This window comes from Nestor notabilis, unplaced genomic scaffold (genome assembly GCF_000696875.1).
Source record: "Nestor notabilis isolate BGI_N333 unplaced genomic scaffold, ASM69687v1 scaffold6646, whole genome shotgun sequence".
NCBI classification, from domain to species: Eukaryota; Metazoa; Chordata; class Aves; order Psittaciformes; family Psittacidae; genus Nestor; species Nestor notabilis.
In genome coordinates, this window is record NW_009931415.1 from 9142 (window position 1) to 27893 (window position 18752).

The 18752-nt window shown below is 50.6% G+C and overlaps 1 protein-coding gene across 1 annotated transcript in view; it reads left to right on the plus strand.

Annotated features, from left to right (window-relative positions):
- The window catches only part of PEMT (phosphatidylethanolamine N-methyltransferase), a 36241-nt gene that overhangs the window by 6790 nt on the left and 10699 nt on the right, over positions 1 to 18752 (plus strand). The window contains exon 2 of the mRNA XM_010015873.1: positions 12413 to 12528. Coding sequence (XP_010014175.1) covers positions 12413 to 12528 — 116 coding nt within the window. The remainder of the gene's footprint in view (positions 1 to 12412; positions 12529 to 18752) is intronic.

Sequence of the window (18752 nt, forward strand, 5' to 3'; positions counted from 1 at the left end):
CCCTTAGAAAATTCCAGAAAAAATGGAAGCCCCGGATTTGTTTCCCTGCGTGTGGCTCCATCACACTCCCCCCTGATGTCCCTGAATGTCAGGGAGAGGAAGGCTGGTGTGAGCTCTTCATTATCCCATGTGTCACTGGAATCATGAACCTCTGCGGTACATAACAGTCATCTGGATTTGGCAAAATCATGCTTGGGTTTTTTTTTTCCTTGCAACCCCTTTTTTGTTCCTTCTCGTTTTTCCTCCAGACCAGGGATGATGCAGCCGTGGGCTTGTTCTGCAGGTTAGGACACGCAAGCTGCTGCTTTGTCTGGCTGAAAGGTCTTCACTCGCTGTCTGTGTGGGTACAGTCATTTTTGGTGTGATCCTTTTTGTGCTTTGGGGAAGAAAAAGCAGCTCACAGCCCTGAAGTGGGTGAAATGGAGGTGGGTTTTAGCAGTTCTCTCTGCATTGGCCTGTGGTGGGGAAGCCTGACCGTCAGGGCTTACAGAACACCTTCGTCACCTCCTTTGTGCAGTGGGAGGTTTGCTCATTATCTGGCTTGTGCTTCGCTTATAAAAGAAGCTGTAATTGTAGCAGCTCCTTGCCATGAAAGCACAAAGGCATTTTCAGGGATAGAAAATGTACATGCAGCTTTTATAAGCCTTTACAGTACTCCTTCTGCCTACTTTTCTCACCTCCTGCCCTTTCTCCAGCATCAGCTCTGTGCCTGCCTGGTGCTCAGCGTGACTGCCTCTGGCTTGAGCCTCTCTTTTGCTATAGAAATGCCCCTTTTAGAATGAAAGTGTCGAGCATCCTCCTCATCAGTGTTGTTGAAGAGGAGAGGAACCCTGAATCCCCCTATGCCTCTTCCCTCAGAGCTGTGTTTTCTGCGGTGAGTCCAACAGCAGATGCTCAATCTGCAAAATTCCAGGAAGGACTTTGAATTGGGAAGAAAATACCCCATCTGTCTGTCTGTGATACAGTGTGCGCTCGTAACAGGACTGGAGTGATACCAAATCACATCACCTTGGGGCATGCGTAGCTGTTCCTATTAAAAACTGAATGACCTCAGAGCAGAGCCAATATTTTTAACTCTGAAGCATTCCTATTAAGTGCCCTTTCCTGTTTATTTTCACCAGGACATTGTTTTAATGACTGCAGAGTTACTCATTTGATTCCCAAGGCTGGAGAGCAGCGATGAATTAGTTTCATTTCGAGACTTGGTCATACAGTCCTTTCCCAGAGAACGATGTGCTCAGCCAAAGCGAGTGCATTGCCCAACTGAGGAACACGACTTTCCTGCCTGTTCCTATCAGGCTGGTGTGGATGTGTGGTGTGCCTGTGGCAGGGGGTTGGAACTAGATGATCTTTAAGGTCCCTTCCAAGCCAAACCATTCTGTGATGCTACGACTTGCTCTGTCTCCCACATCCCGCTCTGTGCAGGGCTATGGAGCTAAGGGGGTTTGAGCACTTCCTGCAGGGCTTGTATGTGCATCCCAGTGTTCAGCTTTGAGGCTGCAGAAGTGGGAAGGAGCATCCCTGGGGTGCAGATCACTGGGTGTAAGGATGATTGATCATTCCCTCAGCTTTTGGGTGATGTTTCTTGCATTGAACAGATACCATGGGGCACATGGTTACACCCAGAGGAACCCCAGTGAGAACACTGAGGGGTTGGATGGTTGTATTTAACCCTTCAGGCTGTTAATTACTTGTTGTGCTGCTTGGTTTGAACATCTCATCCCCGAGCAGAGGGGAACAGAGCACGTTACATAAAGATCAAATTGTCCCTCTCTATTGTTGGCCACCAGGACGACAGCAGCATCACAAATATGCGTGTCCTTGGTGCTGTGGGAAGTGTTCCCAGGGGAGGCTTAACACGGAATGTGATATGTTGGAGCAGGGGCAGGACTGGAGGCCCTCCAGCTGGACTTGGTGCTCCACTGGTGCAACCAGTACCTCTTTTCCACCGAATTCTCACTATCCTGTGAAGGGGTATTGGATTTCTCTTGCATTTTGTGCTCTCTGAGGTGTATTCAATTTCTTTTCTCCCCCCCTTTCCCTGTCTCCCTCCTGTCACAGCCCCTGGGGGAGCGATGAGCGAGTACACGCTGTCCAGAGGATGGGTGTGTTGGGAGTCCTTATTAGCAGACTTATTGCAGAGAATTAAACCCTAATTTCACAAAAGGGCAGCCAGAGAGTCAGGGATCTGTTCAGTGCAGCTCTGGGAGAAGCCAGGCTGGCTTTGTGTGCTCTTTGCAAATGGCACAAGGAGTGCTGGTCTGAGACTACCAGTCCTGGCTATTGGGGTATTACAACCAAAAGATTAATTACTGTGTTTCTTTACTATTTAAAACGAAAATTACAAAGTAGTGTATGAGGAAACCAGCCACGTCTCCTGTACCGTGCTGTCACTTTTGCCTCCACTTGTTTTTGGTTTGAGATAGGGCTTGAAAATGCTCCTAATCATCTCCCACTTCACCTTTCCCCAACCCTGCTGCAAAATGTGCCTCTGCGACACCCATCATTGTTTCTCCCTGAATTAATTGTCATGTGTAATTGCAACCTGCTGCAGGACGCTGTCTTGCTCTATTAAAAAGAGAGATGCTAATGAAGAACATTGGGTACCACATTACAGGAGAGCAAGGCTCGACTCGCCGGGACATGTACTTGGCGTCCTGTTATTGCCAGCCTGGGCAGAAATGGTGTTTCTGTCTCTCATCACTCACTGGCTAATGATTGTAATTTTTACTTGCTGAGAAACTCTGGGTGTAATGGACTTCATTAACAGATACATGAGATGCTACCAGCCCTGCATTAGGGGGAGAGAGGAGGAAAACAACCCCTGCGTGGAGGCAATTGTGTTATTTGTTTGTAGCAGTAGAAGTGATCCAGAATTAGTGTTGGATTCGGTGGTGTGGCTAATGAGCTGGGCTGAGCTGGAATCCAAGCAGACCTATTAACAAGAGCAGACTGCAACGATGATGCCCGGGTCTGAAACCCCTCACATCAAACGCAGGATCCCAGGCAGTGCTGTGATGGCTTGGCTGCTGCTTCGTCTTCCTCCTCAATGTGTGGATGTGTTTGCATCTCAAGAGGTTTCTGCTTGCTGATCGCCCCCAACCTTTCTCCATCCCCTTCTATCCTGCCAACTCCTTCTCATGCGTTGGGTGAACTGGAGCTTCTGATTTAGTCTTTAAGCCAGCAGAACTAGTATTTCCATTCCCATGGGTCACATCAGCTTAAAGAATTGGCTAACTTGAAATAGTGGGGCATCCAGCCGCAGTTTTCGGTTACTGGCAATGGCACAACTGCAGGTCCAGCTTGTTGGGAGCAGGGTGACATAGCTGGGTGCTCACACTGATACCCAACCACGTACTGCAACTAAACACGGGTCATCCAGGAGAGCAGAAAAGCACTTGAATTAGCTGACATCCCTGGGAGAGCTTTATACAGTCTCTCTGCAGTGAATCAGAGGCTGCAAGAAATGTCAGAGTCATTAGGTGACCTCAATCTCCTTTTACCTGGAGCCAGCGAAGGCTTGTCTCGGTTCAGTACAAGGATATTTCTTACATAGGATGTACTTGCTGAAGACTGGCTGTTTCTATTCCAGCTAGAATAACTGGGTTTTAATCAGGCTGACCTTATTTGCTAAGGCGATAGCAATTCGAGCTACAGGTTTGGAGCAATCACTGGAAAGCTTTAAAGAGCAGGAGAGATGCTCTGTGATGAAGGTAAAGAGCTTTGTCCCCACACTTAAAGCCAAACCCAAGGTGTTGAAATCTGCAACGAATTTAGAGGGACTTGACCTCAGCGCTGCAGATCCATTGGGATCCAGGGCTTGATATGGAAAGAACGCAGTGGAGCAGAGGCGCGAAAATAGAAGAGAAGTCATAACGAGAGACACGTTTGTGTTGTAACGTGGCATTTGTACTGAACACTTGCTGACAGTGAGGTGCAGCAAAGAGCTTGCCTTTCTAAATCGATGCCAGTTCAAACATCGTCAGTGCTATTGTTGGAAAGGCTTTGTTTGGAAATGGGTCTTTGGGGTCGACGGCCTGTTTCGGTGCAGCAGCTGTATGTGCAGCACTTCAGGCCCCTTCCCCTCCTTTGCTTTTTTTAGTGTTGTGTGAGTATGAGCAACAGGAAGGAAATAAAAAGAAGCAAATACAGGATGTGAGACGGGCAGAATATTCTCAATCACTCGAGAAACACGCACCTTTGCTTCTGGTTGGTTTGGGAAGGCGCCTGCTATGGGCTGCCAGAACTGTTTTTGCTCAGAGAAAGTGCTCTGGGGCTTAGAAGAATGTATGAAACTATGAGGTTTGTGGTTTTCTGGATGGGAGCTGTGTGCAATGGGAAGCTGAGTGTGGGCCAAGTCATCTGGGCATGGAAGATGAACATAAATCCAGCAAAAGCCAGGCAAAACACTTCGCCATCCTGCGCATGAGATGCTCATCTGGCAGTGCTTGCCTTCGCTCCTCAAAGCCCCAGATACTTGTGTCAGGGCATCCTCTGCCTCTCCCTAATTTCATTTAATTCATGTATTATTGGTTTAGAGGAGCTTGGTGGATCCTGGCTGCAATCTGTTCCCCCATGCAGCCCTTGGCCATCCCCACCACATCCCAAACCGGGACTGGAAAGGCCCTTCCCCATCCTGTGCTGCGCTCTGGAGAAGTCATTAGTTCCCAAATACTTTTTCCATGGGATTTTTTGGCTGGGAGAGCCAGTTTGGGCCATGTAGCCTGATTCCCTATGGCTGGAGCACATCACCCTTCTTCCCCTTTGCTCTCAGCGAGCTCCTCATAAGGGCTCCCTGTGCCCTCTCTCAAAATTAACAGCTTATTCTGGGTTACTTGAAATCACAGCCCTTCAGACATAAATCATGAGTTCCTTGCCTTGAGGAGAAGCTGTTCAGGTTTTGTGTTGGAAATTGCTAGCAAGTACAGCCCATGTTCCATGTCATTTTTGTTTTTATTGAAGAGGAGAGGATGTGGCTCATGGAACATCGCTGGACCCAGGCTGCCTTGGCCTCCGTTAAGCAGGGGCTTGTTTTCGTTGCAAGCAGCTAATGAGATCACACTTGGACAAATCACATAAACACTATTAGAGAAATGAAATGTATTATCTAGGTGCTTATCATGAGTGGATCCAAGGTAAAGGCTCGTGTGGAGGTAATCTCAAGGGATGGCTTTGAGGTAAAGTGTACCTAGTCCTTATGACACCCTTATCTGTTTACCCGCCGGCTTATTCTGTTTCCCCAACTCCAGGCTGTTAGCTGAGGTGACCTGTGCCATTTCAGTCCAATTACTTTCGCCTGGGATGGATGCAGTGGGGTTTATTTTTCAGGCTGAATTCAGACATGGTGAAGGCAGGCTGGGGTGCTTTAACAGTCCTCTTTCCACTGTTAAAGAAATAGAGCCACTTGACTCTCCTCCCTGTGTCACAGTGCTCAGACTGGACCCTGTTGATCTCCTCATCGGTGGCGTTCATTGGGAAGGAATCACTAGAAGAGGTTTTCCAGCTTGTGTTTTGTCCTCTAACTAACTCTTCTAGGTGATGGGCATAGCAAGCAAGGGTTTGTCACGGCAGCTCACGTCAGCACTGCAGCTCCACAACCAGCCTCTTGGTTTTGGAGAGGAACCCTCCCTGCTTTCCACATGTAGATAGTTCTCTTCTTCAGCCCCTTGGATGTTCTTATTTTTTTGCAGCCCTTTGTGCTTTCCAAGCCTGTGGTCTCATTGTGAGATGCTGTAAATGTGTGTTTTTTCCCTATGTGAACCCCTCTGTCACCTGAATGTACATCCCCACCATTCCAGCTGGCTGTTCCATACCACAGTATCCTTGTGTGGCCAGTCCCCAGACCGCCTCGTCTCTCCAAAACCCCACTGCTGTTTCTTTTGGCTGGAATAAACAACAACCCCCCCCATCCTGAATCCATGAAAGGCAATGGAAAACTCTTCCTTGAGTCAAATCAACACCGTCCTTTCCAAACCAAAAGCCCTTGGCAGACTCGGATTGAGCTTAGCTGTCCTGCTCAGCTAAGGGTTGCTGACAGCTGTTATTGCCATCATACCAGTGGGGATATAGGAAAAGCTAACTGGTGTAGCCTCTTGGAGAGACCTTTTGTGGCTGAGACAGCCCATCCCCATCTCCTGGGATGCGTGTCAGGTCTCTGCCCATCAGATCAGGGTGCCCAGAGCCTCCAGGCTCTGATGGGAGTCCCTGCCCTGCTCTGGCTCTGTCTGTCACCCATTGCCACCAGTGCCTGTTGTTCATCAGCATCAATCCATCTCTGGGTGCATCTTTACTGAGGGCATTACCTTCAGAAAGACCTTTACAAGCTGTGTGGGCAGTTCCTGGCCTGCATTGCCTTACAGCTCACATGAAACCATTAGGATGGTGCTTGTCTCTTCTAATATCACTTCAGTGTTTTAATTGCATGAACTGGAAGCTGCTGCTCCAGTACTTAGTGGGAGAGCTTCGCAGGGCTTTAGTCATTTGCTAAAAGCTTTCGGGCTCCATTACCATCTCATGGCTCTCTGTAATTGAGTGCCTGCAAGTTGAGAAGCTTTCAGAGAAGTAACTCAGTCTCTAGGTCGGGTAGTCCAGAGCTGCCGTGGCTTTTCCCATTGCAGGCAGGAAGCAATTAGACAAAGTGGAGCCTGTTGGGGTGCTGGCACAGAGGGATAGAGAGTGGTCTCCCAGCCACCCCCGGAGCTGGTGAGCATCTCAGCTGCACCCTGCAGATGGGTCCTGTGCCATGAAGGTTGAGGGTGAGCAGCAAGGGACCCTGAGCAGTGCTGAAGCAGGCAGGGCTGGGTGGAATGAAGGCTTTGGAGAGGCTGGGTGATAGCTTGGATGGGCAGAGGTGGGGACAATGCTCCTGCCATGCCAAAGGGATGAGCAAGCGATGGCACATGGGGTTAAGGCTGCTGGATAATCATCTGGTCCTGATTGTGCAGCGCAGCTGAGAAGTGGTGGCTCATAGCACATAAGAGACGGTGGATGAGGGATGCACAAGAGACTGGCCCACTAAAGGCTGGAAGAGGGAAGACATCCATTGTCTGCCTCCTGTGGGGAGTCACAGTGGATGCACGTGTACCGATGGGCATCGCGGTGAGCACCAGTGGGTCACCTCAGCCCATTGCACCACTGCCTGTCTGCCAAGCCCTGCCCATGGGCTCAACCTTAAGGGTTTAGGGCACCTTCCAAAGGCCATGCAGCAGCACGGGGACAGCAGTTGTGGTGATGGGCACTTGAACGTGACTGCAGGGAGGTGACGGCTAATTGCTGCAGCGAGTCAAGGACTGTTTAAGCAGCTAATTAATTCCTCCTAATCAGCCCTTGATCTGTTGAAGACTGCATGGCATTATCTCCTCGCTGCAACACCTTGATAATTCCTGTCTGAATGGCCTTCGTGGAGAACATATTTAAATAAACTCAATGGAGATTTCAGACAGATAGCAACTATAATTACCAGCTTGTACAAATTAAACCGTGGTTTGTTCTGTTCTTTTTCTCCTGCCTTCGCTGCCCAGAGCTCCTGCTAATCATGTTCTTGCTGCCAGTGGCACGCCAGTCCCCGGGGTGATTTCTGCACATGCCTTCGGAAAACCTGTGCCGGTGCCTGGTGCTGGGATGGTGTTTAGGAGGAGGCTGCACGTGGGAACGTGCCAGCCTTGGCTGGTGGGGTTCCTGTGCCGGTGGCTCAGTGCTGGCAAGCCCCTGCGCACCGCTTGAGGCTGCCGTGCACGATCCTCGCTGGGACCAGCCCTGCAGTTTCCCTTCCCATCTCTCCTGAGGTCTGCAGTCTCTTAGCAAAGCAGAGTTTTTCTCACTTAGGAGCAGCACAAGCACATGGACATTTCCCTTGAGTGGCCACAGGAGCCCAGGCTTGAGCTTTCAGCCTGCCCATGGTGTTCGACCAGCAGTGTCAGTGCTTCCCTACCAGCACGGGGGTAATAAACCATCTGCACCAAGTGCTGCTGCCTGCGGAGGGGCTCAGGGGAGCCTCGTTGAGAAGGATAAGGTCAGGCCACCCTCATTTCCTCCATGGTCCCTTGGGACAGCCAGAAAAGCTGGTTCCTCTGGAATTCAGCAAAGGTTAGCCAGCCCCAGTGCTCAAAGGCAAGCAGTAGATGTGCATTTACAATGCAGCCTGCTCTGCTGTTGGCTCTGCTCCCCTCCTCACTCCTGGGAGCACCACAGGCAGAGTTTGGCTGCTCAGGTGTATCTTTTCCTCTGTGTCTGTTAAGAGCTGCAAGCAGGGTTGTTTTCCAGATCCAAGCAGTGACAGAGAGCAGAGGATGTTGTTATGCTTTAATGAGGGATTCCAGGGAGCCAGAAAGGAAGATGGAACAGGTCGGTTCCTCTGGTGAAATAAGGGTAACATCAGGTTTCCTGCCCTTTCATCAGGTTAGGAGCTAGCAGGGGAACATCTCCCCTGATGGGAGATGCTCACATGGAGCCTCCAAAGTTCTGAGTCAGGGTTTCTGCTGTCTCAGCACTCACAGGAGGATGTGCCCCATGGCCAGGAGAGGCCAGACTGAAGGAGATGATAGTTAAAAGATTTCCTCAGGTTGGTTTTGTCTGAAGGGGTTTTTTTGACATAGGGCTGAACCATTGGTGCATCCAGGGCTCATCCGATGCACATGCATCCTCTTGGGATGTGCCCCATCCCATATCCCACATGGGATGGTTTTTCCTCATGGCTTTTAATGGAATTTCTGATTTTTGGGTCCCTTGGCAGGCTGCTTCACAGACCCCATGCGATGAGGCAAAATCCTTCATGCTGGCAAATACTGAGAGACAGGTATGGTGAAGGTAACAGCTCCTCTTCAGTCGTCCTTTCTTCAGCCCAGTCTTGGGTACTGAACATTTTTATGCCAACAGGGCAAGAGCATTCCCAGAAGTGGGCTGAGCATCTACTTGGGATGCAGGCACAGCCCCTCTGTCCTGCTCCCTGGAGGGCTGGGAAGCAGCCACTCACCTCAGCCTTCCCTCAGTTTCCCTTGGATTGAAGGGAGCTGCTAATCCATCCCAGCCTCCCAGGCGTGCCACAAGGTTAAATTCACTAGCATGGTCTTCTTCAGATACTGTGGTGATGGGGCAGTGTGAGGACATGGACCAGCTGATGAGCACTGAGATACAAAACATCCCTCAGACCTGAGCCCTTGGACTATCTAGTTTCATTCCCCATCACTGGGGTGAGCCAGATATAGAACTGGAGGGATGTGAAATAGCACAAAGTCTCTATTTCAGAGCAGGGGTTGAGCAAATGAAAATGCAGCGTGTTCCAAAGGCAGCTTCCCTGGATGGCAGACAGAAAGAATCAATTTCCTTGAAACAAACACTAAATATTAATGAGAGGCAATGGTCTGCCATGAACACGGAGCTGTAAAGAGCAGTTCCCATCGATCAGCTACAGACACAGGTTTGTGAGGTGAAATTGGTTATTTGTGGCCCTTCTCAAGGTGCTTTGGGAAGGTTTTCCTGCCCCAAATAGAGCAAACTCAAAGCATTTCCATTTTGCATCAGAGCAGGCACTGGGAATGTGTGCTGGTGCTTTCATTGCTGCTTACGCATTTGCCTGAGCACTTGGGGAGATGGATCCAGTTATGGAGAAATCAGCCCTGGATTTATGTCAGAAAGGAGGCGATTCCTTGGGAATATCAGGCCCCAACAAGCACCGACCCAGCCTGCCAAAGGCAGAACATGGGGCCCAGGAGCACTCCCTGGCTTTGCAGCCACATCCGCCCATTGATTTATTTCCATAACGAGCATTGAGAGGGATGTTAAGAACATTGCTTGCAGCCCTCACCAAGTATCCTAAAGTGAAAGCAGAGGGCTGGGAGCTTTGGAAAAGGAGCCTTGATGGTTTTCTATTGCTTTGACCCTTGGGTAAGTCAGGAACTTTGTATTAACTCCATTTCCAAACTCAGAGGTTGGAAGAAAAGTGAAAATACTCCCTTCTCTCCATCAGCAGGACATGCAGCCATGGTGGGGGGCTCTTTCTGCCTGATGCTGTGCTTGCCCATGGGCAGCACGGTGCTGGTCTTGGCTGGGAAGGCAGATGGCACAGTAGGAATGGTTGCAGCCTTTCCTGGGAATCTGCCACTCTTAGCCCTGCATTTTGCATCCAGCATCACAGAATCATTCACAGGCTGATTTGGGTGGGAAGGGGCTATGTATGGGGCGAACAAGAGCTAATATTAGCTAGAAATGACTAAAATTAAAAGCAAGCCAGAACTAATTAGTTGTTGAAAGAACAGAACCAGCCCTGGAACAAATTAATTGGTATTGAAGTACCACCGGGGGGCCTGGCGGGTGCTGCTGCTTCCAGCCCCACACAGGCTCCTGCTCTGCTTTGCTTTGCTCGGGATGGCTCCCGCATGGGCTCGGGAAGGAGCCTGGGGTCCCATCTGAAGGCTTTGGCAGTTAAATACAAGTTGGATCTGGGTCCCAGGCGGGGAGTTGTCAGCAGCAGGATGCAGCATTAGCTGGGATGTGCTGGGAGTGATCCCAACGCATCCCTTTGCCCCGCCGCTGCCCAGATGTGCCTTTCTAAAGGCAAGGGTAATTACGAGGCTGCCCCCCCTCTGATCCTGGCAGCATTCCCTTCTCTTTCAGCTTCAGCTCTCAGGTGCATTGTGAAGCTCTCCAAGCAAGCCAGGAGCTGCCATCCATCGCCAGAGTAATATCCAAGGAATTAGGGACTTGGTACGGATAACTGGCACGTGGCTGCGTTTTTCTCTCTTTGACTCAAGTCACCCGTATGGTCACTTCTTTTTTACTTCTCAAAGGTGTTAACTCACCCTTAGATTTCCTCTTCCCCTCTCTCAGCACTCAAACAGCAGCTCCCATTTTAGCAGCAGTGTGACGCACGGTGTTTTAAATTCAATTTAGAATACAAACTATTTATACCAGCCAGGAAAAGGCAGCGAAGCAGCTCTCTCTGTCATGAGTGGATTTGTAATTTCAGAGCAATCATTGCATAACTAATTGAATCAGCTCTCAGCATGTGAAATCAGTGCCCTGCTTATCGGAGGTTTGCATCGTTCTCCCCTCCTCGAAGCCAGCAGTTCCCCCGCCACCAGCAGCACTTTGTGCTTCTCCATCAGCCTGGGAAGGAAGCAGGACCTGCAAAACTGCCTTTCTCTGCTCAAGTAGAGCCAATAGATTACCAAATACATTCAGAGCAGATGAATAGCTGGGTTGCAAGCCCCCCCCGCCCAGTGCTGCCCAAGCCCCATGTGATGGAGTGAAGTGCATTTAAAGCTAATGAAGTGCCTGCCGTGTCTGAGAAGTAAATTGGTGGTGAGATGTTCTGCTGACTCCCACCTCCCTCTTCATTGCCCAGGTGCGCTCTGCTTGGCTTGAACTTAGGGGCTGATGCAAACCCCAGCCTGAAAATGGAGCCTGAAAGAGGTGATAAATGCAGTGACAGCTTTCTGAGGGATACAGGAAAGGTAGAAAAGTAGAGCTGTAAGGATATTCATTAGCTTGGGAGCTGGATTTGGTCACTTGGCTGGAGCCAGCCCTATAGATTTTGGGAGCAGCTCCAGCCGCCTATATGCAGCAGCCTCCCAGAGTGAGAGCAAGGTGCTTTGGGCAGGGACCCATCAGCAGAACACAGAGCAATTGCAGCCAAAGCGTGCTGTGAAGGATGCTAATGCCTCCCTGGAGATGCTGCCTGCGCACATGTGAGTCCTGGGCTGTCACTGATGTGCTTTATGGGTTGTAATGAGACAGGCATGTGGGGATGGGTGGGGAGTGCAGATGAGCCTTTAATGGCTGCAATTGCTGCGTGCTAATGAAGGGCAGCTGTTTCAGCCTGGACAAATGGAAGCAGCTCTCATGGCAAAGCTCATATATCTTGTCTGGGGAGAGCTTGCAAACTTCTCTGGATGTGCAAGGGTTGTTCCTGGCAGGTATGATCCGAAGGCTGGATGTAGGCGATGACAGAGCCCAGAAGGTGAGAGCTGAGCGTTGCTGTCATCCATCCCCTACTCAGGGATCTGTTTTCCTTCCAAGAGAACGGTGCTAGGCTCTATGGTAGGGGCCTGTTGGCTTTGGTGGCCTGGGGACAGCCTTAGGAATGCTATCAGCCTTGTTGGGTACATGTTGTCCAAGCTCCATGTTCCCCAAAACTGATGTGTTGGGTGGTTTGGGGTTTTTTCCATGAGCCTGTGCCTCAGTGCTGCTGGCTAGCCTGGTGTGCAAGGACATATGCAATGGAAGCAGGGGCTGGCATGGGTAGGAGAAGGAGCTTTCATCCCAGGCTTGGTTTAAGCTATGTCCCATTGGTAGCCTATGCTTGCTTCTTGCACGAAGCCCCATAGATGACGTTTTCCCCTCCATATGGGGTCAAGGCTGTTGGATATGCCCATGTCCCTCCATCCACCCTCTTTGTTTTCTGTTGTCTCTTCAGGTAGCCAGATGGGAGCACAAAACACGAGCGCTCAGCCGAGTCTTCGGCTCTCCACACACTGCCTGCTACTGCCTGGGTGCTGTTATCCTGCTGCTTAACTGTGTGCGGAGCCATTGGTAAGGAGCTAACCCTGCTGCTGTATGTCCATGCAAAGCAATGCCCCTCCAGGGCTTGGGAGGGATGAGGGGTGCTTGCTCTGCAGTGCTGGGATGCAGCCCCGGTGTATTGCTGCTGCATGGTTGGATACCTTCAGCCAGCAGCAGATTTATCCCAGGATTTGTAATGAAGAGCAGGGATGCGGCAGAGTAGCCAAAAGCATCAGTGTCAACAGCTATTGAGTGCTTCAGGTTTCCTTGCTCTGCTCTCTGGGGTGATTTCTTTTACCCTGTGAACAGCCAAGGTGAGAGCAGGGCTGTTTGCACAGCATGGATCAGACAGAACAGCAGAAACTCTTTAATTTTCTCATAAACCAAATTAAACCTGTTTATAAGAAGCTGCAATTTCCTGTGTAGAAGAGCAGGATTATCTGTGCACTTAGCGAGCAGTGTCTCCAAACTCTTATCTGTGATCTCTTTAAGTACTACCTGTGCTAGCTAATGGTATTGTATGACTGATACACCATACACCATGGGAATAGGTCCTTTGACATCCTGAGTACAGCAGAGAGGTTTCACTGCAGAAGATTTCCTCGGTGCCAGCAGTTTATCTGCGATCTAGTAGGCTTTATCTTCAGTGCTGTTAGGAGAGACAGGCTCTCTCCCTGAATTCCCAGATTCAATTATGCCAGGGTCAGAGCTAATGGGTTGTTTAGTGCTTTGGGTGATTTCCCAGGCACGGAGATCTCAGGTTGGAATTTGCACATGTGTTTAAGAGCTTTGCCTTCCTGGAAGTGACACCAAGACCTGCCCTTGCCCTGCTGTGTTTGCCCCAGCTACAGCTTATAGCAGAACCTGTAGGAAGGCTTGCAGTGAATAGGGCTGTAATTGAATGCAGGCAATGCAGAGGGCATGTGTGTGTGCTGCTGCTGTCTTAGGGACACAGCGGGCTTGGATTTCACTGGGGAATGTCTCGGCAGTCTCTTGCACAGATTAAATAGTCACTTGTTGTCTGGGAAGTCAATGCAAAGCCTTGTGGCTGCCTTTAAAAACCCAGCTGGTGGAGGGACAGTCTCTGTTCCCAGTGGTCCTATTGGCTCCTGGGTCAGTGAGGCTTCCTGGGACACAGCAAGGCACTGATGGGGAGCTGCTGGGACAGCCAAGGAAGCCTCATCTATCCCAGCACTACACCAAGCTTTCCCCCTGCAGACCCCTCATTGTCCTACCAGCCCCAGCATTGCTGCTTGTGCTCTATGTCATGAGTTTGTGAGTGCTCTTGGGGGTGCCTCTGCCTGCACAGGCCCTGAAGGAAACAGCAAGATCAATCCAGGGGGCTTGAAAAGCCCCAGCTGGACACTGGTTTTGGAGGAGAGGCTCTGGAAGATGGGGCAGCTCATCTCCAGCAGGACACAGATGAGATGCCAGCCCACCACGATGGGCCAAGGCCACCTCAGATGATGGCAATATGAAGGTTTATTTTGCCCAGGTGTTTCAACACAGTTGGTTATTTGCTTTTCCTTGGCACTGAAGTTGGCCTGAGTGATGAACAGCATCCAAAGCCTGCTAGTCAAGCAAGGCAAGCCCTTAACAGCGAGAGTGATGGGATGGTTTCAGGGTGGTCATCAGAGCAGCAAGTGCTGGAGTTGCCCTGAAACACACATGGCAGACTCTCTGCCTCCATTCCCAGTTCAGCCACCCCTCCAGAGCTGCCCAAGGCTTATTGCTCAAGCCTGGAGAGGTTGTGCTGTTTGGAAGGATTCATCCTGCCCCTTGGGGTTTGGCTGGCCAGAGGGGGTCCACTGGTCATACAGCATAGGCACAATCATCTCAGTGGCCAGTGATGCCAGGAGGGATGTGTTTCACCTGCTCTTGCCTTTTGCTTTTCCCTTTATTTCCCAAGTCTCTTGTACTCAAGCACATTGATGTGGGCAGGTTTTCCACTCCTCAGCCCCATGGAGGCAATCCAGCCAGCAAAGCACAGGCTGTGCCCTGCACTTTGGCTGCACGTGGTGGTAGGTGTTGCTTGCGCAGAGCATGTTGGCTGCTGCTAGCAACCAAAAAGGCCACCTCAGGGGATCCCTCCACCCCCAGAGCTGTAATTCAACCTTTAAAACTCCTCTCTGCACGCTTTGGGGACCTTTTATGTGTGTGTGGGCTGCCAAGGAGCAATCAAGGAGCTCTTGGGTTTAAAAACCAGCTTCCTTTTTGCAGCTGTATTTTGAAAGGCACCAAGCTGGGGGCAGAGGAGGAGAGGGCAGAGCAGAAAGAAACACTGAGAGGGTTGGCATTGTGGCTGAAAGCATCCAGGAGCTGTGTGGCTGCTTCACCACCACCCTATGCATGGGTGTCTCTGTGGTCCTGTCCCCAGTGCAGCACCATGATGCTCTCCTGTGAGCTTTGCTCCAAAGGGATACCTTGGGTGGAAGGGGAGGGATGTCTTGTGCTTAATTAAGCAATTAGGTGTTTCCCAGCTCAGAGGTTCATTATTAGCCCTGGCTTGCTTCTGAGAAGCAATCCAGAATGACCTGTGACCAGGGGGGACCTGCTTAGTCAGTGGCACAAGACAAGCATCCTTAATTGCTTTGGTGCAATGATTGTTTCCCTTACAGCCCTGTTGTTTAAGTAAGAAGCAGGGAACTTCCATCACTGAAGCTCTTATCTATGAAAACAGTTCCTGAACTTTTGAACTATTTGCACTGTGAGCACTACTCCAATGGTTTATGCCCGTTATCTGGGTGACATGGGACGTGACAACCTTCACTGTCCTCCTGTGTGGCTCTCTCCTGCCTTAACCATGTTGTTGGTATCTTTCCCTGTATCAGCTCTACAACGAGCCACTGGTGCTGGCTCCGAACCTTCCTATGCTCCCTTTGCACACCCTGGCCAACTCCCCATCTTGGGGCAGGCATGGTTTTGGAACCTTAACAACTTCCCACTTTAAGGGTTTTGGAGTGTTTGAGCTGTAAAAGCAACACCTGTGTGCACACCCTGAATGGGGGGTTTGCTGATGTCTTGGGGTGCCTGGGGCCAGTGGAAATGAGCCCCCCAGAGGCTGAGTGACAGCAGAGCCTTTGGCAATGTGCTCAGCTAACATGAAGACCTTCATTGGTGCTACCCACTGGCTATTGCCTCTTCCATGGGTAGGCTTCTTGCTTGGAACTGATGCTTCCAAGAAAATGAATCCACCCTGAGAAGGGATTTTGCACAGGGCAGGGGTTGTTTGTCATTGCCTGGTAGTGCCTCTCAGCTTTATGCTCAATGCTGTTTAATTTTGGTACCAGGAAATAAGCATGGTGTAAATGGTATCGATCCAAGAACCACATGGCCTTTTGTGCAGAAGTGACAAGGTTCAATGATGGGAATTGAGCGTGGCCTGAAGGAGCCAGTGTCCCCTCTGAGCCACCTCTGATGGCTATCTGGGAATAGCCCCATGTGGCCAACAGCACCTCCTCTTCCCACCAGAACTGCTGCCAGGCATCAGGATGAGGAAAACGGGAAGCTGAGATGCAAGGCAGGAGGAGAAGCTGCCACAGCCCCCAACTGACCTAAATAACACGCACACCCTGGTACTGGCAGAAAAGCAAAGTCATTATTGGCAGAAGAAGCTGTGAGGATGATGACCAAGCTAACAATTGCCGGTGGTACTGGCAGGGTGGTTTTGATGTTGTTGGGGCTGCTTTTTACAGATAAACAAGATCTTTTGTTGCAGCGTGTGCTGCTGGGCACCACTGGATGGGTTTACCCCTGTTGCCTCCTTTTTTGCTGAGAGGAACAAAACCTCCTGGGGAGGGGGGGATGGACTGATATCCCACATGGTGAGCATGGTACCGCTCACTGAAACCCTGGCCACATCCATCACCGCTGCTTCTCTGCTGCCTGCCAGCTCCTGGCCCAATTCTGCCTCAATTGCATTTAGCCAGCCCCAGTTTCCAGGCTCATTTTTGGGATTAGGCAAAGGGAGCACTGCTGGGCTGCTCCCAGCAGCGACCCAGTTTGCCCGATGAGGTCTTTGCCCTCCTTTGTGGGAAAGGGATGACAAAATAGGCTTGCTGTGGGCCTAAAAAGCTCAGCTTCTCTGTTTCTCATGTTTGCTTTGTGCTCCATGCAGCCTTTGGGGATGTGTTTTGGGCTGCAGGTTTGGTAAGTTTTCTGGTGTTGTAACTGCTGTTGTGTGGTTGAGTAAGTCAGTGCATGTCCTCCCTGTGTCCCAGCGAGAGGACCTGTGGTCTGTTTCCCTCAGTCCTGCTTTGTTCCTGTGTGACATCTCTATCTCCATCCCTGTACTTCAGTACCATTTTGAGTGGTTTTTTCAGCTCATGTGGTTTATGATGTGGTAAACCAAGAGATTCAGGTGACATACAAGGAAGAAACCCTTTATGATGAGGATGGGAAAACACCAGATCAGGTTGCCCACAGAGGTGGTAAATGGTCCATACCTGGAAACGTCCATGGTGAGGTTGGACAGTGCTCTGAGCTGTGTGATGCAGTTGAAGATGTCCTTGCTAAATGCAGGAGGTTGGACTAAGTGACCTTTAAAGGTCCCTTCCATCCCAAAAGGGGTTTGAAAGGAAGAGGTGATGCATGCGTAGTGATGACTGTCTGAGCAAGCGTGTCTCTGTTTTGGGAAGGGTGGGCAGAACAGTGCCTGCTGTCTTGGCTTCTCCATGCACAACCCTGCTGCACACTGTAGCAGTTGTGCAGCCACCCTGGCTGCTCCCACCCTGCCAGGAATTAGCCAGGTCTGCCAGTCTGGCTAGGGCAGAGCTGATGGATTTGGTCTGGGTGAGAGAATGGGCACCTCTGGTGTCATGCTTCACATTGGCAAGAGTGGGGAGATGTCAGGGGATGCCCTGTTTCCCCAATTCCCATTTGCTGAAGGCACCTTCCAGTCCCCTTCTTTCCCCAATGTCAGATGTCCTCGTGATAGCAGCCAGAGATGTGATTAAAGTAGGTTGCAGCCTCCCCAGCCCTTGCTGCGCTGAGAAGAGGGATGCTCTTCACCATGGCAATGGCTCTATTCAGCACATAAAGCATTTCCAGGTACTGGGACAAAGCGTGGCTTTAATTGGTGTCCTCTTGGGTGCCTTTTCATGCAGCCAGAAATAAATGCTGTGACAAACGTGATTCAGAGGCACATGGTGGAAGGGACTGGTTTCATGACAGATTGCCTGCATGACTAGCTCCCTTAGCAAGGGAGATGGCCAACACCTTGTCCTCCCCCTGCCAGGGAGCGTGAGATATTCCCCCGCCACCAAGGAGCAGTGGAGGATGCTGGAATAATTGATGGCTCCGTGCTGCTTGTCATGGCCCAGCATCACAAATGCTTGAAAGGTTTATTTACCAAGACTCCTGCACGCATCATGTTTAATGCAAATAGAGAGTGTGTTTAGGAAGATATAAAACATTACTAGAGGGAAAGGCAGTCCATTATCTCCGTGCAAACACCTCCCTCTCTAGCTGTAAGCCAAACAGCAGGGGACCGAGCAAGACATGCTGATGAGAATAACTAATGCAGACCTATCCGACCATGAAAGGGAAGGATGGGATCATCTGGAACAGGGGAGACGGCTTTGCCAAAACAAACCACGTCATGTGCTGCTTGCAAAACCTCTGAGGCTGACTCGCAGACAACCAGTTCCTGCTCTTGAAGCCACCTTTGTTCTCCTCATGCTCCGAGGCCAAGTCAGGTCACTGGCATAGGGTAGAGGAGCCTCAAGGATGTGAGAGAGTTACAAGCAGCCTCCGAGCGCTGTGCTCTGGCTGTACCTCTCTGTTCTGACACCTCTTTGCTGGGAGCTGGCATCCAGAGGCCAGCTCAGTGCTGCTTTCCCTGCCTCCCCAAGGGATCAGCAGCAGTGGTTTTAATCGCTGTGAGATCCCTTCCCTGTGCTGGTGCCTTATGGGGAGGTCCTGGCCAGATGCAGAATCAAAGCCCCAGCGCTGTGGAAAGGCGTTAGCGTCATCTTTTATGGGAGCAGAGAGCTCCAGAGCATCCCTGGGGATGTCATGTTGTGCTTTGAGAGCACAGCCAGGCCAGGGTTGCTCAGGCAGATGGTCACATCCCTGCAGAGTTGCTTTCCTCCCAAACCCAGGCATCACTGGTAGCAGGGATGTAGATTTGGGCTTCCTCACAGGGGAGATTTGTGTCACTTCAAAACAAATAGCAGGGAGATGATGCAGAGGGTTGTGCAGCTGCTGCTGCTTCATCTTGCAGCCAGATTTGTGTGTTCCCATCAGGAATCATT